The sequence below is a fragment of the Rhea americana genome, unplaced genomic scaffold, assembly GCF_003343005.1.
Source record: "Rhea americana isolate MKP2758 unplaced genomic scaffold, rheAme1 scaffold_141, whole genome shotgun sequence".
In the NCBI taxonomy this organism is placed as follows: domain Eukaryota; kingdom Metazoa; phylum Chordata; class Aves; order Rheiformes; family Rheidae; genus Rhea; species Rhea americana.
In genome coordinates this window covers 465,418-488,179 of record NW_028185495.1, presented here as the reverse complement: position 1 = coordinate 488,179, position 22,762 = coordinate 465,418, and the positions used below count along the sequence as shown (strand labels likewise).

General features: G+C 41.2%; 1 protein-coding gene across 1 annotated transcript in view; it reads left to right on the top strand.

The window, feature by feature from the left end:
- ST8SIA4 (ST8 alpha-N-acetyl-neuraminide alpha-2,8-sialyltransferase 4) overlaps positions 1-13,576 on the top strand; it is a 53,267-nt gene extending 39,691 nt beyond the window's left edge. The window contains exon 4 of the mRNA XM_085298758.1: positions 9,276-13,576. Within this exon, the coding sequence (XP_085154884.1) occupies positions 9,276-9,558 (283 nt within the window). The 3' untranslated portion in view covers positions 9,559-13,576. The remainder of the gene's footprint in view (positions 1-9,275) is intronic.
- The last annotated feature ends 9,186 nt before the right edge of the window (positions 13,577-22,762 follow it).

Sequence of the window (22,762 nt, the reverse complement as noted above, 5' to 3'; positions counted from 1 at the left end):
AAAAAAAAAAAAAAAAAAAAAAAAGAGAGAGAAGAAGGAAAGCAAGCCTTGCTTTATGGGTCCACGGTCATGACTGATTTTAAGGATTGCTTTCTAGTATAAGGTATTCTAAGACAACAGTATTTGGCTGAAACTGTCTGTTGACTGAAAGATACTAGTAATGCATTTGTTAGAGGATAGTATTCTATAGCTTTTTTTTTTTTGCAATAATTTAAATTCAGTTAATTTTTTAAATGTTTGATGCTAAAGTATTTATGTGTCTTAGGACCTGACTTCAGAGACATTCTCTGCATATCAAGGAGTACTCATGTAAGAGTTTAAACTATCTTGTCAAAAAAAATCTCTCTCAGTTTCTAGCAAACTAATTGCCAGGGATGTTTCAGACTGAAGTCTGACTTCAAAACATCTGGCAGGCTGTTGGTATGTAAATACCACTGCAATTCAAAGCATTTGCTCATGTGTAATCTCCTTTGCAATCCCATATCCTTCATCTTTAAACACAGTTGTCTTTAAACACAGTTTAGTAGCTATGTGTAAGTCAACTGCACACGCACGTGAGATTTACCTGTTGTCGGAGAGGTTACAGAGGAGGCCCTTCACTGATACTCCCTTTTAAGGGAAATCAATATGTATCAAATTTCAAACCATGATTTGTATATCAGGATTTTCTGCTGTATTTAGGTTTTCGAAAGAGCTACTGATGTAAAAAAGATCTAGAAGTGTAGTAAACATGCTTATTTCTTGCTCTCAAGAGTACCTGCGCTTGGATATCGGCTAAATAATGTTAACAGTAATATTTGTATGAGTAACCAAAAAAGTTACGTTGCCAGCTTGATCATTAGGATATTGCTCGTGGAATAAAGCAATACACTTCCAATTACACATTAGCTGTCTTTTGAAAAAAGACATCACTTTTTTACTTTGACRTGTTTATCATTTTGGAAGTCGCATCGTTCTCTTCACAGAAGCACTTGGAGACATTTCTTGCTAGTGCTATGCATAACTTGCTATTGCAAAACAAAAGATACACAGGCTGGGACTAGGATCGCTACACTCCTGTTGTTTTTACTTAGCCTACGGATTGAAATTTAATGTTAGATGTTATTTTACAGTCTGGTTCTTTAGGGGCCTTCTAGGAGAGATTAATACRCTATTATTTACATTGATGCCAGCTAGTCTCATCAGTGAAATCTGACGTGAACTAGCTATTAAATCATGATTTCCTTTCTCATGTAAAGTCTTTTGCAAGAGAATTATAACTGCCTTTTAAAATATACACAGATAAGCATTCCCGTTGTCTCTGTGGGTTAATTGCAGAACTTGGATTGTGTTGTACTGAATAGCAATAAATAGGTATTGTTTGTTGCTTAAATGTGGGTTCATTTTATTTTCTTTTTTGTTCTTTGAGGTTTGCAGCTCCTGTTGCTTAAGTAAGGGGTTTACTASCTGAGTGAGGCTCAGCTTCACAGGAGGGGGTTTCTAACAGCAACCTCAACATTCCTTGGAAATTTCAGAGTATTTCTTAGAAAGCTTTTCCTTCTTGACTGAGGGTCACTGGTCTAGCTACTCTAGTAGGTTTTGAATAGATTTATATGCATGTGAATATTTAGGCATTTAAAATCTTCTGTAAGAACAAAATAACAGACAAAAATACTTTAAGCTTTAACCCCCCCCCCCAAAAAAACTTTGATTTGTGAATAGYATACAGTTTTGTTTCCACTGGTTATTCCTGAGGCCTGAAAGAGCATTTGCATTAACCATTTTCACAGATCTGTACCCCATAATAATGTGGAGACAAAAGAACATTTACAAGTTTGCTAGCTAAGTTAGAGCAGTGATYTGGCTGCAGCTGAAAGATCCCTCATACAAGCAGTTTGGTGCAGAGATGTAAGTGCTTAGGGCAACTCCATAGGTCTTTCTAAGATCTAGGATTTTTGGCATAAATTTGGCTTTTGTTGCCATTCCAGAATGCCTCACGCATGACAGCGGCGAGCAGGGTGCCACATAGCTCTCTGCAGGCTTTGTGGGGTGACGTTTTCTTCTCCCTGACTTGTCAGAGAGCTTGATCTAGTAGATGTGCTTTRAGAAGGTCCTGGGCCTGTTAAAAGCAGATGCTCCAGCTGCTGCTGCTCTCTTTATGGTGTTCCTGAACTAGAAGGCAGGTGCTGGCCCCCKATCTCCTTTTGTACCACAGCACAGAGTGCAGGGTCCTTGCAGAGGACAGGAGAGCCTGAACTTACTTCCTCTCCCTTCTGAGAAKGTTTATGCCCACATTTTCCACAGTCAGGCTCTGCCACGTATCGGAGAAAGGGCCRTTCTCTTTCCATCCTGCTAGAGTACTTCTTTAAAATCAACAAAATTTGTGGGCARTTCTGGAAGTGCTTGTCTAGGAAAGGAGGGTCAAGGGCTCTGCAGCATGGACTGATTATGTGATGGATTTGGCTTGTGGCTGTGGAGGATTCCCACTGTGACACCAAAATCTTGTGTTTGGCTGAGCAAAGTGTTCGTATGGCTTAACTGGTCTTAACTGTGGCAACCTTTCTTAATTCACTTGCAGCAGAAGGCAAAGTTATGCTCTATCCTGGAGCCTCCTTGTGTTGGGCTAATTTTCCATACATTGATTAAATCTGCTTTAAAGAGAAGATTATGCTAGAGCAACAGTGCAGAGCAGAATAGTCTCCTATAGCAGRGAAGCTGGGCTCTTTTATTTTCAGACAGTTAAAACTGAGCTTCAATATGTTTTGATTTATTTTGCCACAGCCAGTAGATGGTGCTCGTAGCRGCTTGCGTCCTCTGCAGTGGTGGGTGCGTTGAATGGCCACCTGCGGGCCCYGCTCGTGCTTAGCTGTGGCAGTGCAGGGCATGGATGTACCTGTACCATGACCGTGTTTGCTCCTGGTGTCACGGGTTCTCCTTTTCTCGTTCTAAGGAACAGAAACGTTACCGTGTAGAGTCCCATCTCTCGAGTAGTCTTCAAAATTGRTTTTATAAACAAGAATGTGAATTTACTTAGCAGAGCAAAAGGARGAGATAATGGGAGAAAAAAGTTTACATCTATACAGTGAATTAAGCTTGCTTAAAGGAGAGTGACAATTTTAGTAAGTGTTTCTACTCTTCATAGAGTGCATTATTCCTTTTGATGAAATAGTTGTTGTGTATACTGTTTCAAAATATTGTATATTGAAAACTGCAGAGTAGATATTATGTAAATACTCAGCAGTATTTCTTGGCTGGCAGTCACTCTCTCAAAGTAACAGTTCACAATTCAATTTTTTCATACTCTAGCTTTCCTATACTGACTCCTGCATAGTGCATATCTCAGTAGGGACAAATAGATGGACAAATAGAAATTTTTAGCTGCTACATTCACATAAGTTGAGAGGGTCAGATGAAGGGTTGTTCATAATGTTCACGTGATTAATTGCACTAAAGACATGGAAGTGTAGGAAGGCAGAACAGGGCACCAGAGGATGCTTTATCTTTTCTGAATTTGAAGAGGTTGTTTTAGCTGACACCTTACAGGCAACTAGATAAAYTGAATAGGGATCCTGCCTCACTGAAGACAGTGGAAGTTTAGCCTTTGGCCCCAGAGGGGTCTGAGTCAGATCTTTTGTGGTCCAGCATTTCTGACTCAGGCGTAAATATATAATAAAATTGACAGTCACAGCATAGTTTTATAGTGAGATATACAGTGTTTCTGTGACTCCTTCTCCAATGTCCTGTGCCATTTTTGTATATACTCTCTAAAGCAGACACTGGGTCCAAGATCATAAAAGTGGCCTTTTGTGTTAGACTCTTTTATCTACTCGCTGTCTGCACTTTCTGAGAGTGATGGGGGCAATATGCAGTTTCTATCTTCTCCCACCAATGAAGGTTTCTTGAGGTCTTCTGYCTTCTTTCTCACAGACTTTTCCACATATTTTACTATTTGTTTATGCTAATATTTTAACTTTTTGTTTATTATATGAGATTTCTCAGAAAGCTCATTTAAAAAGTACTCTCTCCATTTGGTGGCTGTAGAAGGAGCAGAAGGCAAGTTTGTGTGAGTTGAGTTCACATGGAGACCAGCCTGCCTCTCTGAGTACAGATTGGTAGGTAATCGTTCAGAGCAATTCAGAGTTAAAAACRTGTATGTGCTTTCTCGGATTCAGTCCTGTCCAGGTGAAGTAGTTAAAAGTCTATTGAAATAAGGCTCAACCAGATTCAGATCTCATTTGTACTGAGTAATTCTAGGGAAGCTGATATGCAGATGTGATAAGTAAAGATTTTATATATGCTAGATTATCTGATTTTTGAATGTAGCCCATCRTGGCAGAAAACACATATCATTTTGAGTACAGCCTTGGGAAAGCCCATATCATRTTTTAATTTAGTTAGAAGTAATATGTTCCGCCTTAGCAGGATAAACAATTGTCATTCAAATTTCCTAGTATCCATTTAATACAATGATGAYTGACACCAATCATTCCCTATATTACTCACTGTAATAGAATCTTGTCATCTTTTTTAAAACAATTTTTTTGTTGTTTTTTTTTTCTGTGTTTACTTGAATTTAATTTTTCAAGAGCAACATGCTCTTGAATAGCAACAGGCTATTCAATTAACATTTTCTCTGAAGTCGTGCTGATGGTAGTATGTTCCATTTTATAAATGTAAAAGTATCCTGCTAATTGTAGGTGGAAGGTTGCTGGTTTTTGACTGAAGATAAAACCACAGCTAATATTTTGATTTGACAGAAACAGGTTAAGTAGTTTTACAGCCCAAAATGTTGGGGGTACCATAAACATTAAGTGTCAAAGCAGTGTCATTTATTAGTATTGATTAATGGGTGTGTAAAATTGATATATCTCACATTCATTAGACCAGATCTCTTTATATCTTCAATTTAATTGCTTTTCTTAYGATGTTCTTCCTTGCTGCTCTGGCTCCTTTCCTTCATAGTTCCATTCATTTTTCAAGATCGTTACAAATTACTCTAATTTACTTCTTACACAAGCCTTAAGAGCAGTGTACAGTGCACCTGCTTTGCAACTGGTTCTGCATCTGTTTTAACTGTTTGAGGGCCCAGTAACAGAGAACTGGCTACAGCTATTGAAGTGTTGTATGTGCAATTGGGGGTAATCATTTTGTCAGAAGGTTTTATTGCCTGATCAAAGAAGGAATGTTTTCTGTTATATTCAGCTTACACCCTATTTTTCATTTGGCTTCACTTTATTTCAGATTTTTTACAGGGGTGAGTTAAATAGAGCTGATCTTAGGTTAAGAAAGATGAATGTTTGTGAGGACTGGAAGACATTAGTAAAATTTCAAAAAAAAAAATAGAAACGTACTCAAATGTAGATTTAGAAAGTCCTGAGATTAGATAGACYGAGCGACTTTGTTGACATAATTAAGCAGAAACTCTTAATTTCTAATGTAATTCCATTGATCCTGACGGGGGTGCAGCAAGTGTGGGACAGGAATTCCCAGAGAGGAGTTGCTTCCAATTTCTGCTTCTTCACATGGAGTGGAAAGCCCATCACAGCTCCTGGGGTGGCAGGAGTTGGCATGCACATCTCCCGCATTACAGATGTGTTACGATAAATGTATCGGCAGTTTATCCTGTTGATTCACACGCAGCTTATGACCATTTCCAACCTCCGTGTGCCACTCTGAAGAAGTGGCACCTCGCCAGTTTTCGCCAGCCTGTGCAAGTAATTAGCTCTGTGTAAGCTGTGCAGTAACTTACATTTCCTGTTTATTGAATTGTATCCTCTTTTTTTGTCCACTCTGTCAAGCTTGTTTTATGTTTTGAGTCTTATCCTCCACTTTGCCCCATGGTATTTGCATTCATTCCAGTAATATTTCATACTGAAACTTTCATTGCTGCATTTCACGCCATTGGACCATTGCATTGCTATTGCCTACGACCAGACCCCAGGCACAGCTTTGCAGAGCCTCTCAATCTCCAACTTCTCATGCACTGAGACCTGCTGACAACTGCTACTGTYTTCAAACCAGTTCTTCCTGGATAGCAGGAAACTATAGTATTTTCCTACTAAGTAATGTTTTAATGTCAAAAATGTCAAAATCTTTTCATTTCTAACAAAAGCAATTAGAATTTATTGTTTGTTGTCAGTGTGAATAAGAACAGGACACGATCTTAGCTTTGCTCATTCCGAATTTGAAAGGAACTTGCGTTATGAAGAGAAAAGTGGGCATTTTGACCAAGTTCTACTGGCAAAACAACCGAGCATTTTGCAGCCCCTCTCCCGCGTGTGGATGGGGGGCCACGCAGTGGATGCCACGCACCTTGATTTCAGCAAGGCTTTCAGGACCGTGTCCCGCCCTATCCTTGTATCAGGGTGGGCCAGCACGTGCCGTAGGAGATCCAGCATGGGAGTGAGGTGGCATCTCGCGCGGGACAGGAGGGGCGGCGGTGGTGGCGGGGGCAGATTAACTGTGAGAAGCAAAAGATCACAGATTTATGGGTCTGTGGCAAGTTGCTTCTCTTTGTTATCTTAGTTTTACAGAAAACAAATGCATTTCAGATAAATAGGAAAGAAGGGTATCATCAGGCTTAAAATTAGTGTTACAACAGAACTCCACAAACTGGAAAACAGGTGCAGAAATGTTTATTGGTCAAAGCATTTACAGCATYGAGGAATTGCTAAAAATCTGCCTTAACTTGTTTCATATTAGAGTAGCTACTTGAGTTAAAACAATTATACAGATATTTCAGGACCAAAATCACAGCGACTTACTACACCACACGGTCATTTTATCAATTCAATGAGAGGGTGGGAGCCAGGGATTTGCACTGATGAGATGTGCTGCAGGAAGGTTTAAGTGTCAGCCTGAAGCCTTAAATGCCTCTAACCAATTCATTCAATGCATTACTTGGCTTCTTTTTATCTCTATCAGAACTGATCTCAAGTTGCCAAATCTCAATAGTAAATACAGCCAATACCATGCTTTCAGTATAGTGTTTGGGTATCTTCTTTATTTGTAAGAGAAACCCAGCAGCCACATTTCTCCTCTGTATGATTTCTGAGTGTAACAAGCAGTAGAAGAGTTGCTTTTAAAGTACAAAACTGTGAAAAGCTCTAAATGTACTGGTGTTTTTCATGACATCTTTAATACTTCTTCCTGCACRCAAATACTCAGTAAAAAGTTGTTGTAATTTCCTTTTCAAATGTTTTGATCTGCCTGTTCGTTATTAATTTAATTCTCAGCAGTGACCAGCCTATTCCTGTAAGATTGAATTCACCGTGGATGATACTGGTTGTGCGAGGTCACTGCCGTAACGGATGTGTCAGGTCTGATTACTGTTTGGCTAGAGACAGTCACGTGGATGGCTGACTGCATGTACTTACAGTGTTTGAAGAGGCAAATATCTTTCTTCTAAAATTAAGTTACAGGGTTTCAGGTTCRGTCTTTTCTGCTTTATGTGTCATAGGAAGTTCCAAAAGTGGTCAGTTTAGTTTTTCAATAACTTTTCTACCAGCCAAAATGGGTGAAAAAAGAAAAGAAAGATCTGAAATCAGAGTTTCTCCTTTGGCTTGCCTTATTTTAAAGTGCCAGGTCAGTTTTCTGAGCTAAAAGCAAACTGCTTAGCATTGTATCTCAGAAGTTTCTCCCATCTGGCAACTTCTGTTTATGTAAACACTGAAAAAAAATGGTGTGCAGTACGTTTGTCCTGTGCGCACTTAACCCCTCCCTATTGTGTTTGCTTTATTCATATGCTTTTACCATCCTGCTTTTTATGGCCAGACAAAATTCTGAGTCATTCCCACTGTTGGCTTTGGAGAAGCAATCTCGCAGCCTAGAACTGCTTCCCGCTTGCGCAGTCCTTCAGCTTTCAAAAAAAGAAGCTGAGTATGGTGGAAAAATTTTCTCTTTCAGACATACATGTTTCTATGATTCAAAGACATCGGCGTTTAGGCAGGGTGGTTTTGGCAAAGTGTGAAACTGGGAAGGCCAGTTTCAACAGGAKAGTTATTTTTAGTGTTGTGCAGTATCTGATGCTTTCAAGACACTTTAATGCTAGTTTGACTGAAGATTTATTTTTACCATCCTYTCTCATACTGATGAATAGATGTTCCCAGGAATCATCTTGCTGTATCCCTAAATGCCTTTAAAATAACACAGTTGTATACTTACAGCTCCAGCCCTGTGGTCATCCTATTTAACGCAAAGACCCTGGCCTAGTGAGGCTTATTTCACTTGGAAACTTCCCTCTCCCCCCAAGCAGTGGTAGAAGCAATTCGGAGCACACAACTAATTAAACAATGATTTAAGTGTGGATGGTAAAGGATTTGTTCATCTCCCATGCCTGCGCTTCTCCCCCTCCCCGTTGGACCCACTGCAACGGTGTACATGGATRCTCTTTTAACTGCATCGGCAGGATGATCCAGGCTCATGTTTCTAAACACCCGTCTTTATTTCTACAGAGCGTTAAGAAACTATTGAATCAGATTTAGGAGGAGTGCTTCACCAGTGCTGACACTGTTTTAATGAAGTCTTATTTCTAAGGGCTGGGGACATAAAATAGTGTTGGTGCAATTTCCAAGGTGCCGATGTGAGTTGCGTGCCAGGACCCTGTGCACTTCCCACATGTCGTATGTCCACTGTTTGCCTCTTTGGAAACTCCCTGAGGTTTCTAAACTTATGATTAGACATGTTGTCCTTGGCTCAAGAAAACAGTAGCTTCGGGGGGATTTGTGTCAGTACAGAACCAAACTATTCTGAATTTAGTAATTAAGGTTTTGCTTTTGCAGACACTACCACTAGCAAATAGAAAGGTTTAAGTACCTATTYGCAAGCAAAATAAATAAGGCTTCAGGCTTTTTTACTTATGAAATTGTATTCTTATGTATTATAATATTATTTCCATTCAGTTTCTATTTAGATGAGTGATCTGTGAAATAATTACTATGTCAAGCAAATACCAGCTGATTTGATGAGGTTAATTGGATGTAGTGAGAGGCCAAGGTTTTTTGCAAGAGTTTGTGTTCCCTGATTGCTCAGCTGAGGGGATGAACTACCCTTCTCCTGCACTTGCGAGTTCTTGGTAGAGTGAGAGCTTGAACTTACATCCTCATTTAGCTAACTAAATGGTGACACTAGCGTTGGCACTATTGAGGGACATAGCAACAGAAGTRAAAGGGAACTTTTWTAATGTATAAAATAAGTTYGTAAGTAAATGAATAGCTAAAACAAGTTTACTTCACATGGTTTATTCACATCAAGTTGTTGGCATGTCTTTTGACGTACTTTTCTTGGTTTCTTTGCAGCTATTGGCTGACAAACAAGGTCCACATCAAGCGACCCAGCACCGGTCTCCTCATGTATACACTTGCCACCAGATTTTGTGATGAAATCCACCTGTATGGATTTTGGCCATTCCCAAAAGATTTACATGGAAAACCAGTCAAATATCATTATTACGACGATCTAAAGTATCGGTACTTTTCTAATGCCAGCCCTCATAGGATGCCACTAGAGTTTAAAACTTTGTACGTACTACATAACAGAGGAGCACTTAAACTAACAACAGGGAAATGTGTACAGCAATAAAGTACATGTAAAGTACAATAAGAAGTCCAGAATATGCACTTCATCATGAGGATGTTGTGGAATGGCAATGGGATCCCAGTGAGGATATATTCCAATACCCGCTAAGCCATTGGGAAACGGAGTTTTATCAGAAGTACATAACCAGCTACTATACCTGTAAAGTGCTATAAAACTAAGCTATCTTGACTGCAAGGGTTCAAGTAAGTGCCACTTTCACTAAGAACAAAGCTTGAATGTATACTCAGTAGTGTTTACAGGATCCAGTGATACGTTCATCATGAATTAAAGAACAGACAAGTAACCTGCTTATTGCTGACTTGCCGCTGTGGCCGGAGAGCGTATCGAAGAAATCCCCGGTGCGCGGGGCAGGTTCTCGAGGAAATAACGCCAGGCTTCGGCAGAGGAGATCGCGATGGGATTGCRCGGAGAGAGCAAGGTCCGTCAGATCACATAGATCGAGCAGATGCCTTCAGTCAGGGGACTGTTTCTGATCTTGTATTATAACCTCAGCTTTTGTTGCTGTTTTTCTTATTGCTGTTGGTTGGGTTTTGTTGCTCCTGGGTACCGGAACCCTTCAAGGATTTTGAAGATGTTATGAATAATTAAAAGTATGTATCTTAAGGGATTGTCTTAGGAGAAAAAAAACTTGTGAGGGAGGGGGAGGGTGGAGGGAAACGTCAAATACGTTATCAATCGTTATTGTGTTGTAACCTGCTGTCACACAACTCACAACTCCCAGATTGTTTTTCTAGCTACAGCTGTCAGTACCCACTACATGGAACCACTCCGAGACTGGTCATTTTGAGTCTTTTTTAAAGAGAGGTTTTTCGGTTTTATTGAGACCTGAAGACCCACTTAACAAAAAGGTGCCCTTATTTTTGGTACCAAAGATTACTCTTATTTTGTGTGCACATTTTTTCCTTTTGTTGAAGAAATGGTGTACAATTCATATGGTGTTTCTTTGCTGCTGAAGGAAACATTTTCTGGATCTTTTATTTGCAGTAATTTATATTGTTTAAATTGTTTGCGTGAAGTATTTCAAACAAAGCCTCTTTACTGACTTTGCCTGTAGAATTTTATTCTGCAGGAACAAAGGGATTATCTCATACATTCAAATATGTATGATTTTTATTCCTAATTGAAAGGAAAACTAGAAGTCTAGAACTCAGCTGACATAATGGATCATGCTAAAAGAAAAAAGACTCAGTCAAATTAAATGAAAAATAGAGGAATTGTAGATCAAACAGTTCTCTCAAAACGTAAATTTCTCATGGTGTTGGGTAATACATCTCTCCAACATACCTCTTTTGTATCAGTGTGATGTAGGGATGTGTAATGGACTGAAGTAACGCAGAGCTGTGTTATCTCATGTTGATTTTTCTGAGCAGCGTTCCTTTTGTTTATTCACAAAACCAGCGACGCTTTCACTCTCTCCGTTCAGAAAAGGGAAGAAGAAATTGGAGGAGGGAGGGGAGGGCAGAGTGTCAGTGCGACGTACTCGAAGGTACAAAACCTCTGCGTACGRTTTGTTTTAGCTCCACGGGAGAAGATGAAGGAGGGCACCTGCTTCCACCGTTCTCACGGCAGGCTAAGCTGAGGAGGAAGCTTGCGGGTACAACATATGAGTATTTTCCAGTTATGTTTCCAGCTCTAGGATAGGTCCTCATCTGCAAATACTATATCTGCTATACATACCAAATATTGAGGTAGCTTGGAAAATTTCATGTGTAGCGCAAAACCCATGAACATTTAGCAGTTAAAAAAAAGCGCCACTTTTTGCCCATGTTCCCTCTTACGTTCACATATGCATGACTAGAGGTCTGGGATAATGCAGATTAGTAGCCTAAATCCCCGACTTGCAGCCAGTTTTGCAAGAGGCTGCTGTGAAATAGAGTCTTTCTGCCATAGCTAAGAAACAGTAGCAGTCCCCTGTCCACCAGTTTCTCCCACCCAGGACGAGTTTGGCTGCATGCTAATGTGTGGGATATAGTCCTTCCTAATCTGATCAGCATTGAAACCAAGGTATCACTAGGAACAAAATAGCAATACAGACTGGAATGTATTTAATTAGTTGTTGATCAGCCAGAGAGTGTTATATGTACACTGTGGAAGCTCGCAGTTTAAGGCAAGGATATTTGCTTGGTGAAAGGTGTGTGTATTCCTATCCTTTCTGTTAGGGTTTTGCTGCTGTTGTGTTTTTTTTTTTTTTTGCATACTTTGTATACACCGCTTGACTTTTTATTGAGATAAAGGGTTCACAGATGTCAGTCTCACAGTGCCTGTTTAGCTTTATCTGTTCCGCTGGGAATGTGCTCTCTTCTTCGCTCCGCTGTCAGGCCATCAACAAAAAAGAATTCATGTTGACTACAGTGTGAACTGACAGGTGTTTTTTCACCTCAGGGAAGGTTTTAATACACCAATATGATTATTTCTCCGAGAGCAAAGTAGATGGAGACACTATAATTCTTCTGATAGTTAAAAAAAAAAAAAAGAAATTTGTAATTGAGTAAGTGAAAACAAGGAGATGTTAATGGTGAGAGCTAGGTGAGAAAAGCTGCCTTTGAAATCAGCAAATGAAGGATGGAGAAAAGACCGTGTTGGCAAGAGTCGCATCTGATTCTCTGTGGGTGAGCTGAGCTCTACTGCACAAGCCATGGTGTCCAAATTCCCACCGTATCACTAAGACTGGTCCAGTGGGGCAGCTCAGGGCAAGTTTTCTCAGACTTGGTTTTGCGCAGGCTGTGACAGCAGCACCTCCTTCCACGGCAACAGTAGCTTACCCAGACCTTCTCAAAGCCAGCCCTTGCCCTCGCTTCCTGCCTGCTTTCCACCCTCATATYGCACAGAGTTGGCACTGCCAGCTCCAGCCCTCGTTCCTGACCCTTGGCCATGCTCACCCTCTCCTCCGACCGGGATCTGGTCCGATCTCCCTGCTGAGAACAGATGCCCCCTCCCTGACCCGTGGCACAGCTCAGGTGTGCTTTATTATAGTTATCCCTCTTATCATCCAACACTATCAGTGACTAATACAAAATAGCTAGAATAAAAAGAAGGATCCCAAATATTGTAATTATATCTGCTTTGGTGTGGATCAACTGAGGAATACCCTTTGAGTATTCCTCAAATTTATCCTCAAGAAAGTCGGATCAGTTGCCAGCYGTGGTTCGTAGAAGTATGCTAAAAATTAGAAAAGGGAGCTACATCAAGACAGCAGACTGTATGTTTTTCCAAATCTCTTGGCAGCTCTACATTGAAGAATTTGATTTCATTCAGGTAAATTTATTGTGAATTGTTTATTAACATACATGTTAATGTTTTTGTGGCAGAGACTCTCATATTTCATAAAAATTCTAGATAAATATACTTGATGGTTAAGTTTTCAGCTTTGGGACAATTCTTTCTCCCTCAGCTCTGAGCCATGCTACAGATTTAAGATCCTCTGAACCTTTCAAACTTTGGCTGGTTTACACAATCTGATATGTAATAAGAAACCAGGCCTCATTTAATAAATACCATTCTTTTTTTAAAAATAAAATCAACACCTACTTGAGGTCAGCACCTTTTTTCTTAACTGACTGCAATTTGAAGAAAAGCTGATGTAGGTTCAGTACGTTTTTTAGTGTTTGATCTGGCAGTGTTGAGCACTCCTTACTCACGGTGGCTTTACTGGGAGTGACATGTCCAGAACTTAGGTAGGCATCTAGATTGGCATCTTTCAGGATCTGACTTAAATTGCACATTATTATTTATTTTTAAGAGCACTGTTACTTTGTGTAGGGAAAAGCACAATTGTTCTAAATGTAGATAAAATAGAGAGAGTTTACAGAGAGCATCATTCCTGCACAGTACAATTGCTACTGAGCATATGTAATACCATTTCTGTGATATAAAGTATTGATATGTATTGTCAGGATTGTCATGTTTGACACTGTTTAATATTATTTCATGTACAGCTTTTGGGTATTGTTTTATTATTTGTACACTATAAAATAAACAATTTTTTCATTTTTTTCTGCTATATTCTGTTCATATTTCTTTGTAACTCAGTTGTTGGCATTGACAATCTATTGTTGGCAATAGATTGTAGAATACAACATTTCATGCTATACTTTAATGCCTGTGCAATCAATAGCAAATTTCTAAACCTATACCAGCCATGCTGCAAAAACAAGTATACAACTCTGCCCTGTCTATAAAAACAAGGGGAAAAATTGCTGTTCCATAATAAGTTTGATATTTTTATTCTATAATTGCAGATTCAGCCTTCACACACTGCTAGAACTAGTTTATAATTTGAGAACGCCATGAAAGTCAGTATTTTGCTGAGCTCTGTTCTTTTCCATGGCACAGAAGCAAGACACTGTATTTTACTGAATCCTGCCTATAATTCTCTAATGTTAATTAGATTATTTTAAATGGCTATCAGCTTTTATTGGGAAAGTGCTGTCTTTTAATTACTTATTGCTGTGACAATATATGCATATAATTCACAATGAGTAACTGTGTTCATGCAAAAAACTCTTGCACTGTAATGAAGACCTACTTATTTACACTGGAAATCTTCAGGTTTYTGTTGTCTTATCCTCTGTCTTTCATGTCCCCAAACACATATGTAAATCAAGGAAAGGCTTCCACCATTCTCTTATTGCAAAACTCTAAAGACGTTTGATGTGATTTAAGTGCTTCTTCTAAGTCTTAAGAAATCTGAGTAACAATATGAAAGACTATTCTTCAAAAGAGTCTGGCCAAAGGAAGCATAAGTTTCACTTCCAGTTTAATTGTCCATTTGTGGCACTCAGATGATAGAGCTGGCCAGTACTCGGATAGGTAGATAACACAGTGGACATGCTGTGATCCCGAAGGAAAAAAAAACACATTTTTTTTGGAGGCTGAAATGTATTTAAAGGAAAGTGCAATGAGAAACATAAAACAAGATGCAACAAGAAGGGTCCTCTCTCAGACAGAGATCTTGTTGGGGGAGTCCCTGTGCTCTTTGGTTATCTGAGAGCACACAGGACTCATCTCTCCTGGAACATAGTAGTAATTTCTGTGAAGATCAGACCTGGCATATGGTCTAGCTGGCTGGATTTTGCTCACAGTTACACTGAGTGATAGCAGAAGAAATGCTATTTACATAATACCGACCTATATCCATTGACTAACTTTGTTGTTACAGCAGCCTGTAAGGCGCGAGAAGACGTGCCTATGGATTACCAGGCAGTCTCTCAAAAAATCGTTCCACATATCCTGTGCTTTCTACAATTTGGTGTATATGTACTTTAGATCTTCTCACTTTTTTTACTCATTTTAAATTGTCATAGAGTGAAAACTGAAGGATTTGATTCTTGTTTAGAGCAGTGTTTAATATAAAGCCATATTTTAGTCTTTTTTTAAAAATGAGGAAAAAAGTCTATAGGCACATGTCAGAAATTACATGACCATCAAAGACTCGGGGAAAAAAATGCAGTCTACATCCTCTTGTCTAAAGTCAAATGGGAAGTTTTAACCCCTTTATTCTCTACAGACGAGTGTCTCTTGTGGGGCTCTGAGGAGCACCCTCTGTCGAAGAGCTGAGGGAAGGCATCTTACAACTCATCTGAGAGACAACGTGCAGGCTGAATTTCTATCTCAGAGTGAAAAATGCAGACAGGTGCCCAAAATACAACGCCCAGAAAGCCCAGGTAAATGTTACAGAGCAAAACATTTCCAATCAGGAACAGCAAAGTGCTTTGTTTGGACTCCAAATGCCTAAACTACTCATATAGACATTTCCAAACATGATTTTTAAAATTTTCACTCTCTCAACTTATCACCTGCTTCAGGAAAAAAAAATGTATATCTATATTGAAATACTGTATTTTGTCTAAGAGACAATTTTTCATTGTGTATTTTGYGATGAATTCAGATTTCCCCTTTTCATATAACAATCCTTCCAGTTCTAGAGAATAACATAAATAAGGCTTGTATTTCTTCTCCAAACGAGACCATTTTGCAGGTCATCATTATTAATGGCTCATTTTCCCCTCGATTTACTGTGGCTGAACAGCTTTGAGTGTTGCTATTATGTCAATGTGCAAACAACACGCAGAGAACGATTAGGAGCCCACTGAAGTGAAGGTGCACTCTCGCCTTTCCGCACRCTGCCCTGCTAAAGGCCACGCAGAGGCGTTCCAGGAAATCCCCCTGCCAGAAGAAAGCCCCTGAATGCACTGGGCTACTGGCCAGCAGCTAAGCCCCTCGCCAGCGTAAAGCCGGTGTCAGAGYGGGCACGGAGGGTCAGCCAGGACGTAACGCCTGCGAGAGACTGTCTGACAACATGCTCTGTATACAGAGTTAATCCTTCCAGATAATCGCCATCCTGCTTAATATTAATGCGTGCCTCTCACAAATGCTTTAAGGAGATGGCTTTTTTTTGTAGTTAGCCTTTTGACTCAAGTTATTAAGCAATCAGCCAATTTCTGAAATCCTGAGGAAATCGATCTCACCAAGTGTTTCACTAACAGAGAAGGGCTGGCACGGCCCATTTCCCTGGAGGGTAGCAGTCAGGCAGGTGCACGTGCTGTGCTTACTGGTGCACACCTCTTCAAMCGGCACCCCAGCAAAACCACCTTTGCTGTGAGCTAGCTGTGCTGTCCACATGGTGTTTCTCTGGCTTCCTTTGCTTCCTTATAACCTCTTGAATATTATGCTCAGGGACTTCCGTTGCTTTCAGAGATGCACAGTTGCTATTAAATCCAACTCATCTACCTGCATTTCCTATCAGATCTCTCCAGCTCATCTTCATGACTTACCAGCTGCTCTGGACTTGCCAACTGTCAAAACAAACCTTATCTCTAAYCATTGGACTAATGCCTCTAACCGATGGACTAACAGAAATCAGCCTCAAGTCAGTTCAGCAGTGTTCTTGGAGTTGTTAGTTAATTCCCCCATTGCTTTCCTATATAATCCTCTGACTGAARGAAAGCAACAAAGTTAGGTTAATAATGTCATGCGAGGACAGCAATGAGAAAACAGTAACTAAGTGAGAGCAGATGCCTGCAGGTATCCTTCTCAACCCCAAAATGCACAGCATCACTTTGTCCTTTCCCCAAGCTCTCTGCTACTGCTGCTGAATCGCTGGCAAGCGCAAGCTGTTTCTGAAAGCTGTATGTGAAGGGAGACTSTTTGAAGCCCGAGGCAGTGTTATGTGGAGATACACCAGCCTGGAAGAATAGCTGTTGTGGTGTGGTACTCCATGTGGATGAATCGCTTCTTTTAGGAAACAAACGGAGTAGCCTGGGCAGTGCATCACAGCAATGCTCCGTGCTCTGCCTCTGCAGGGCAAGGCGTAGAGGAGCAAATGTACCAGCAGCACCCAGTGCTGTTGATGGCCCTAACACTGGGCACGAAACAAGCTGTATGAGAAGCAGAACGTGTGAAGCCTCATTTCACACACAGTTGTGCCCTGAAGTAACCCCAGCTTCTCCCAGGGCAGCTGCATTAAAGCCCAGTTGCCTTCGCCCCTTCCCCACATGTCTTCCCCAGTGCTCCCATCCAGCCYGCTGGCCCCTCCAGTAACCTCAATACCCCATCTGCTTTGGCAGCGAGGCACACATCTCTTTTGTGAAAGCAATGGAAGCCAGCTTGCCAGATGAGCAAAGGTGCCTATCTATAATGCTAGTCTGCACCCATACAAGGGCTGATAAGCCTTTGCTAACGAGCCAGTCCCTAATTAGCAAACTCCTGCTGCTGTAGGAATACAGGCTGCTGCTCAGCTCCCTTGCAGCAGCAGGAGGTGCTCACTCTCCCTCTTTCTATAAAGTTACGGATTTTCATGCARTTTCAGGAATTTAATATGGTCATATTAGCTGCTCTTCTGTCAAATATGGTTTGCTTTTTGGTCAACGGTTTAGTAAGTTATTAGGAGGAACTGACAGACAAGATACATGATTGTATGAGCCTCGCTATCTCCACAGACCAGGCTGAGGTAACATGCAGGCAGCAAAGGCAACGCTACAAGATTGTAGCAAGGACTGAAAAGCAGCTGCCTGAAGAGGATCCAGGTATTMCTTTGTCTCTCAGTAAGTGTAAATCCTAGTTCCCAGCCTCTGCTAYTTCTCCCAGTGTTTGAAACCCCTCACTTGTTGATACCAGGTGTGAAACCAAGGCAGGTGAGTAGCAGTTAAGTCCCTGTTCTCCTCCTTCTACCTTCAGTAGCTTCCCACCAAGAGCATACAAATAAGTTTGGAAAGACAACGCAGAATTCCTGATAAGAGATGTAACTTGTTTTTTAAGGAGTATATGAGAATTACTGTTCAGCCAGGGTGAATTTTATTCCCAGGCTCTCAGGATGCAGTAGCCCATGTTGTAGTTGTGCAACCTTGCAATGGCATCTGGCTKGAGCAAGCTTTCAGCTGACTGTGTTGAAGTAAGTGACTCTAGAGAGGCCTGTGTGTTGGTTACTTTCATATTTTTTTTAAAAAAGATATCAATGGAAAAATCTAGCAAAAACTTATGACTTCATTTTGATCTTTCTTTTCAGAGCTATATAGAGAAATAAGCTTGAAAGCTGGCTTGCATGACTTACACTAAAAGAAGATGATGATTTTGGCTTTGCTCCAATTTGCTGTTGAAACAAGTCATACAGAAAAAAGAACTTTGTGGTTTGAATACTAGCAGCTCTCTAAAAATAGGAGAACTTGTTCATCTCTGTGTCCTCTTTCTTTGTGAGATTATTTCAATAACACATAGCAGTAGAATGTATGTTAGTAATTATTTGGTAAAGAAACAGTTCCGATAAAGTACATTTCTTAGTGGTTACTTGACCTTTTTTTAATCTCGTATACAGCCAAGAAATTACTAAATTCCGATTTCAGTTCAAATGTTATTTTAATGAAAGTCAACAAAAAGACAGACAAGAAGTAGTTGAGTTGAGATAGATGTCCTTTTTGTGTTTTCTGTTTATACAGTACATGTCTAAATGAGGTCTTGCTCACCAGGTAGAGGATCTAACATGCTATAGCCATGTGCATAGTTAATTAAAATTTATTATCRACAGTTTTAAGATGGTGCTTTGACTTTATTGTGTCTATCTTTTTTTTTCCCCCCAAGGGAACTTCTTTCTAATGAAAGAACTTTCCTCCTTAGTGTTCTTGTTTGCTTGCTTTCCTGATGTTTTTTACAGAACATGCAAGACCTRTATCCTGTGTTTACCCACTATCAGTGAGAGGAGAGTTAGCAGGAGACCTTGCAGACCAGCATATGCTTGTGTGCAGCCAAGCAGCCACTGCACCCTCATCCTGCCACCTGTGCAGGACCTCAGCTTCCCCCTTGCTAGAGCCAGGAATACAGCAGCAAGACAAGTAGGTAATGTGAGGGCAACATTTAAGTAGCAGTGATCAGTGCATTATTAGTTTACTCTGCAGAGGTAGTTTCCTACTCACAGCTCAAAACCCGGGGGGGGGGGTGGTGGTGAACATGCATCCGGTGGGAAAGAAGCAATAAAAGACCAACAGGAAAGGAGCTTGTTRTTACTGCAGTCTTTGGGCTCCCCAGGAGGTGATAGGACACTATCTGGCAGGACTGTGGCTCTGTTAAAAACTTCTGGTCAAAAACAGTGTTCTTAGCTGGTGAAGAGAAACTCTTTTAAACTAGTTCTTCCTGACTTGCTTTGACTGACTAACAAACRTTGTACAGAGCAGAATCAGTAAGACGTATAGACATGTATTTACTTAATTTACAAAGCATAGAAATACTGCTGACCTTCTGAATTAGTTACTATGCCTTTGAAGCAATAAAGCTGATAAACAGRATTTTTAAGCAAGCTTCTAATTTGCAAAAAGGCATTATTAAACTGTGGCTTTTGCCTGCAGAACGCACTGCAAATCAAGGAGACATGATAAATGTGACTTCAGACTGAGCTCATTAACAGAGGTGTATTTCAGAGCCRTGGATTTTGCTGCCTTGCTTATAGCTGATCTCACTGTTGAAGTGGCTGGAAGCGACTCCGATGCCTCTGGCAAAGAAGGCGTTTGAACGCTTTTCTGTTCTCTTACGTGACGGAGACGCAATCGGAAGCGAAAAGGAGACCAGATGGAAAGTAGCTGTGCGTTACACCAATTGCAGAGCAGAAAAGTCRCTGGTAAGCCTAGGCGCGTAGCTCCACTGACTTAGATGAACAGCTTGTGTGGGAGGCCAGCTTGTCTAATGGTAACGCGCGCTGTGGGAGTGAGCAGGGCTTCCATCCCCTGGGTTTTATGCTCGGGTGCTGAGGAGGTCTGCTCCACGTCTGTGGCTTGGCTCAGGTGAGGCTCGCGGGCTGCCCTGAGTCGCGATGGTGGTTAACGTTGCACGTTAACGCGCGTAGCATACGCACGGAGAGATGGCTTAGGTTTAGGTATCTGAATGTGCGTTGTGTTTCGTGAGAGCAGCGTTTCCTCGATACTTCAGGTAGTTTTCTGTGCATCTTGTTTCGCACATGCGCGCATGCACACGCGCGCAAAACAAAAGCCGAGTGTGGACACTTGGAAAAAATACTGATAAGGACCTTGATAAGTATGTTAACAGCTTCTCTTTGGCAGTGTGTAGGGTAGGCTGAAGTATTTCCTGCCGCCGGGAGTTTACAGTGGAGGAACAGTGCAGTCGGAGCAGGGGCGCTGCTCTGAGCGCTCCGTCGCGGGCCGACGGGAAACGGATGCAGCAAGAGCCAGGCGGCTGAGCGGTGGGGTTTGGCAGGCGCCCTGAGGAGGTAATTTCTGCATGGATTAGTTTTGTTAAGGGGTAGAGATTTTGTTGCCTGAGGAAAAATCATTCTGGAATAAAGATTGAAACCATGGGCAGAAATAAGTAAATGAGAGGAAAATGCAGTCCAGGAGAGCGACGAGCACTAAGGAGGTAATGGCCACATGAGGAGGAGCATAAACATGACAAGAGGGAGAGGCAGCACGTGTTTAGCAAGTAGACGTTAGTTCCCTGTAGCTGGGGAGGTTTAGCGGGGTGCAGCTGGCTGCGCAGAGGCTCCCTGGGGTCTGAGGGGYGACCGTGGGTCTGGGGACAGAGCTGGGGCTGGTGGTGCCTGGCTTGTCCTGAGGGATGGGAGGGTTTGGGGTGATGATAGGGAAGCTGGTTCTTTCAAGTGCTTCCAGCAGTCATCTGGCGCAAATAGGTTTTGGAGCAGCAGCACCACTGAGCCATTTGGGTCACTTAGGAGAACGGGTCCTCGTGCTCCTACCTCCTGGTGGCAGCTGTTTGTCAGCAGCAGATACTGAGGAAGAACAATGGACCTGGCCTCATTAGAGCTGCCAGTTAGGGATGAAGGCTTAGAGGACTGCAGACAAATGCTTTCTACTTCAGGTGCCTACCTGAGATACCTAACCGAACCTCAGCCATCAGTGGGTTTAGTCTCACTTTCTTAGCACTGCCTCAGCTTCTTTGAGGTTCATTGATTTGAATTTGAGCTTGAGGTACTCAGGCTGTTTGAATCTTAATCTGTTAAAAAAGAAGTTCATTAATGTTGAACCTTTCTGGTCATTTTTGTTTGCTGGTCCTTGAACACTGGTGCTAGTTAAAACTGTTAATGTTACATAGACTGATTGAAATGAAAAGAGTGGGTTTTTTGCTCTTTCTATGAAGCTACTTTGGACAAATCACAACAATTCTATTCATACATTATCACATGTCGTCAATCATCCCTTTCTAGTCTTTTATTTTACACACACACACACACACACACACACACTTACACACACATATATAACCTATATTTTAGGCTTAAGCAACAGCTAGGGTCAAAATTAATCGATCAGCTCCAGAGCAAGCACGACCATGTCACTACTAATAGCTGTCAGGTTTTCTATTTGCCTTAAGAGCTTTCCTTCAGCAAGCCAGGAATTAGGAACTAGAGGTAGCCGATAGCTGGAAGGTTTCTAATTCTGTATAAGCTAGACATAAAAAGCAAAGGAGTATTTGTGTTTCCTTCTACTGTTGGAAACTCAGCAGGATGCAGTAATAATCAAGATGAGATAGCATCTTGCGTGTACAGTTACACAGGAAAAATGGCAGGAGCTAAAAGGAGAGGAAAAAAGTTTTAAAAAGCTAGAACTGAAGCCAGCCAAGTTGCAGTGGGAAGTAAATGACCTCACGTTAGCAGCACGGGTGGTTAAGAGCATGTGTCCAGGGACAGGCGTGGTGGCCTGGCCAGGATGAGCCAGACCTCTCTAGAGCAAATGCTCTACTGAAACTGGCGGGGGGGGGGGGGGGGTTGGGAAGAAACAATGCAGGGTCTAATAGGCCTGAAACAAAGCTGCTTATTTTTTTTTCTATTTTTTTATTATCAAAAACAAGTCTAATACACTATTCAGATCAAAAAAAAAATTTCCCCACTTTACGATAAGGATGTATGAACATGTGCACCAGATCACTGTATCTAAAGATGCCTCAGCATTCAGCAATTACAGCCTGAGGAGGAATCTGCTCCGAAAGTGGAATAAACTTGGAGCGTTTCTCGTGTGCCAAAGAGCCGCACAGGTCTGCAGCGCTCCCCGTGCTATTGCAAGAGCTGCGAGGGAGCAACTGGGCATGGCTGGTGACTGCACACAGGATTGTGGCCTCCTTGACCGGCAATTCCTCTGTCACGAGAAAGGTCTTCCCGCAGGAGGAACAGCACCAGGAACTGTAGTGTGATATTTCTCCTCCTGCTGCCCCAAGAGCTGGACAAAGGCATAAACAAAAGTTAAATTTAAAGGAGCAAGATTCTTTCAAATTTAAGTTCTATCATCTTTGGCTCAATCAAGTTCTTGCTCAGGTGAGAAAGTGGTGGCTTCTCCATTTCATGTGGTCTTTACGGGAACACGTATTTTTTAAATAGTGAAGAGCTACTGACCTCAATACAGAAATAATTCGGAACCCAGTGGTATATAAAAGCCCTTGTAGCCTTGGAAGCTCTACAGAAGACAATTCACTGCCTTTGGCACTAAGTTTTGTATCCACACTTGAGGTACAGGATGTGACACCAAAGCTGTTCTGTGTTACTCTAGCAGTGCCAAAAGGCTTGGGGTGGGAAAAGAGTGAAATGTATCTTTCTTAAGGATACCTAATGCAGTGTGAAAGATGTAAATGTGGATGAAAATCAGTCTTCCTTCCCTAGGTACTTTTTTAACAGATCCTAGAAATTATGAAATACTGAGCCAAAAATGACTTTTCTGCTAGATTCAGTGATAAAAATCTG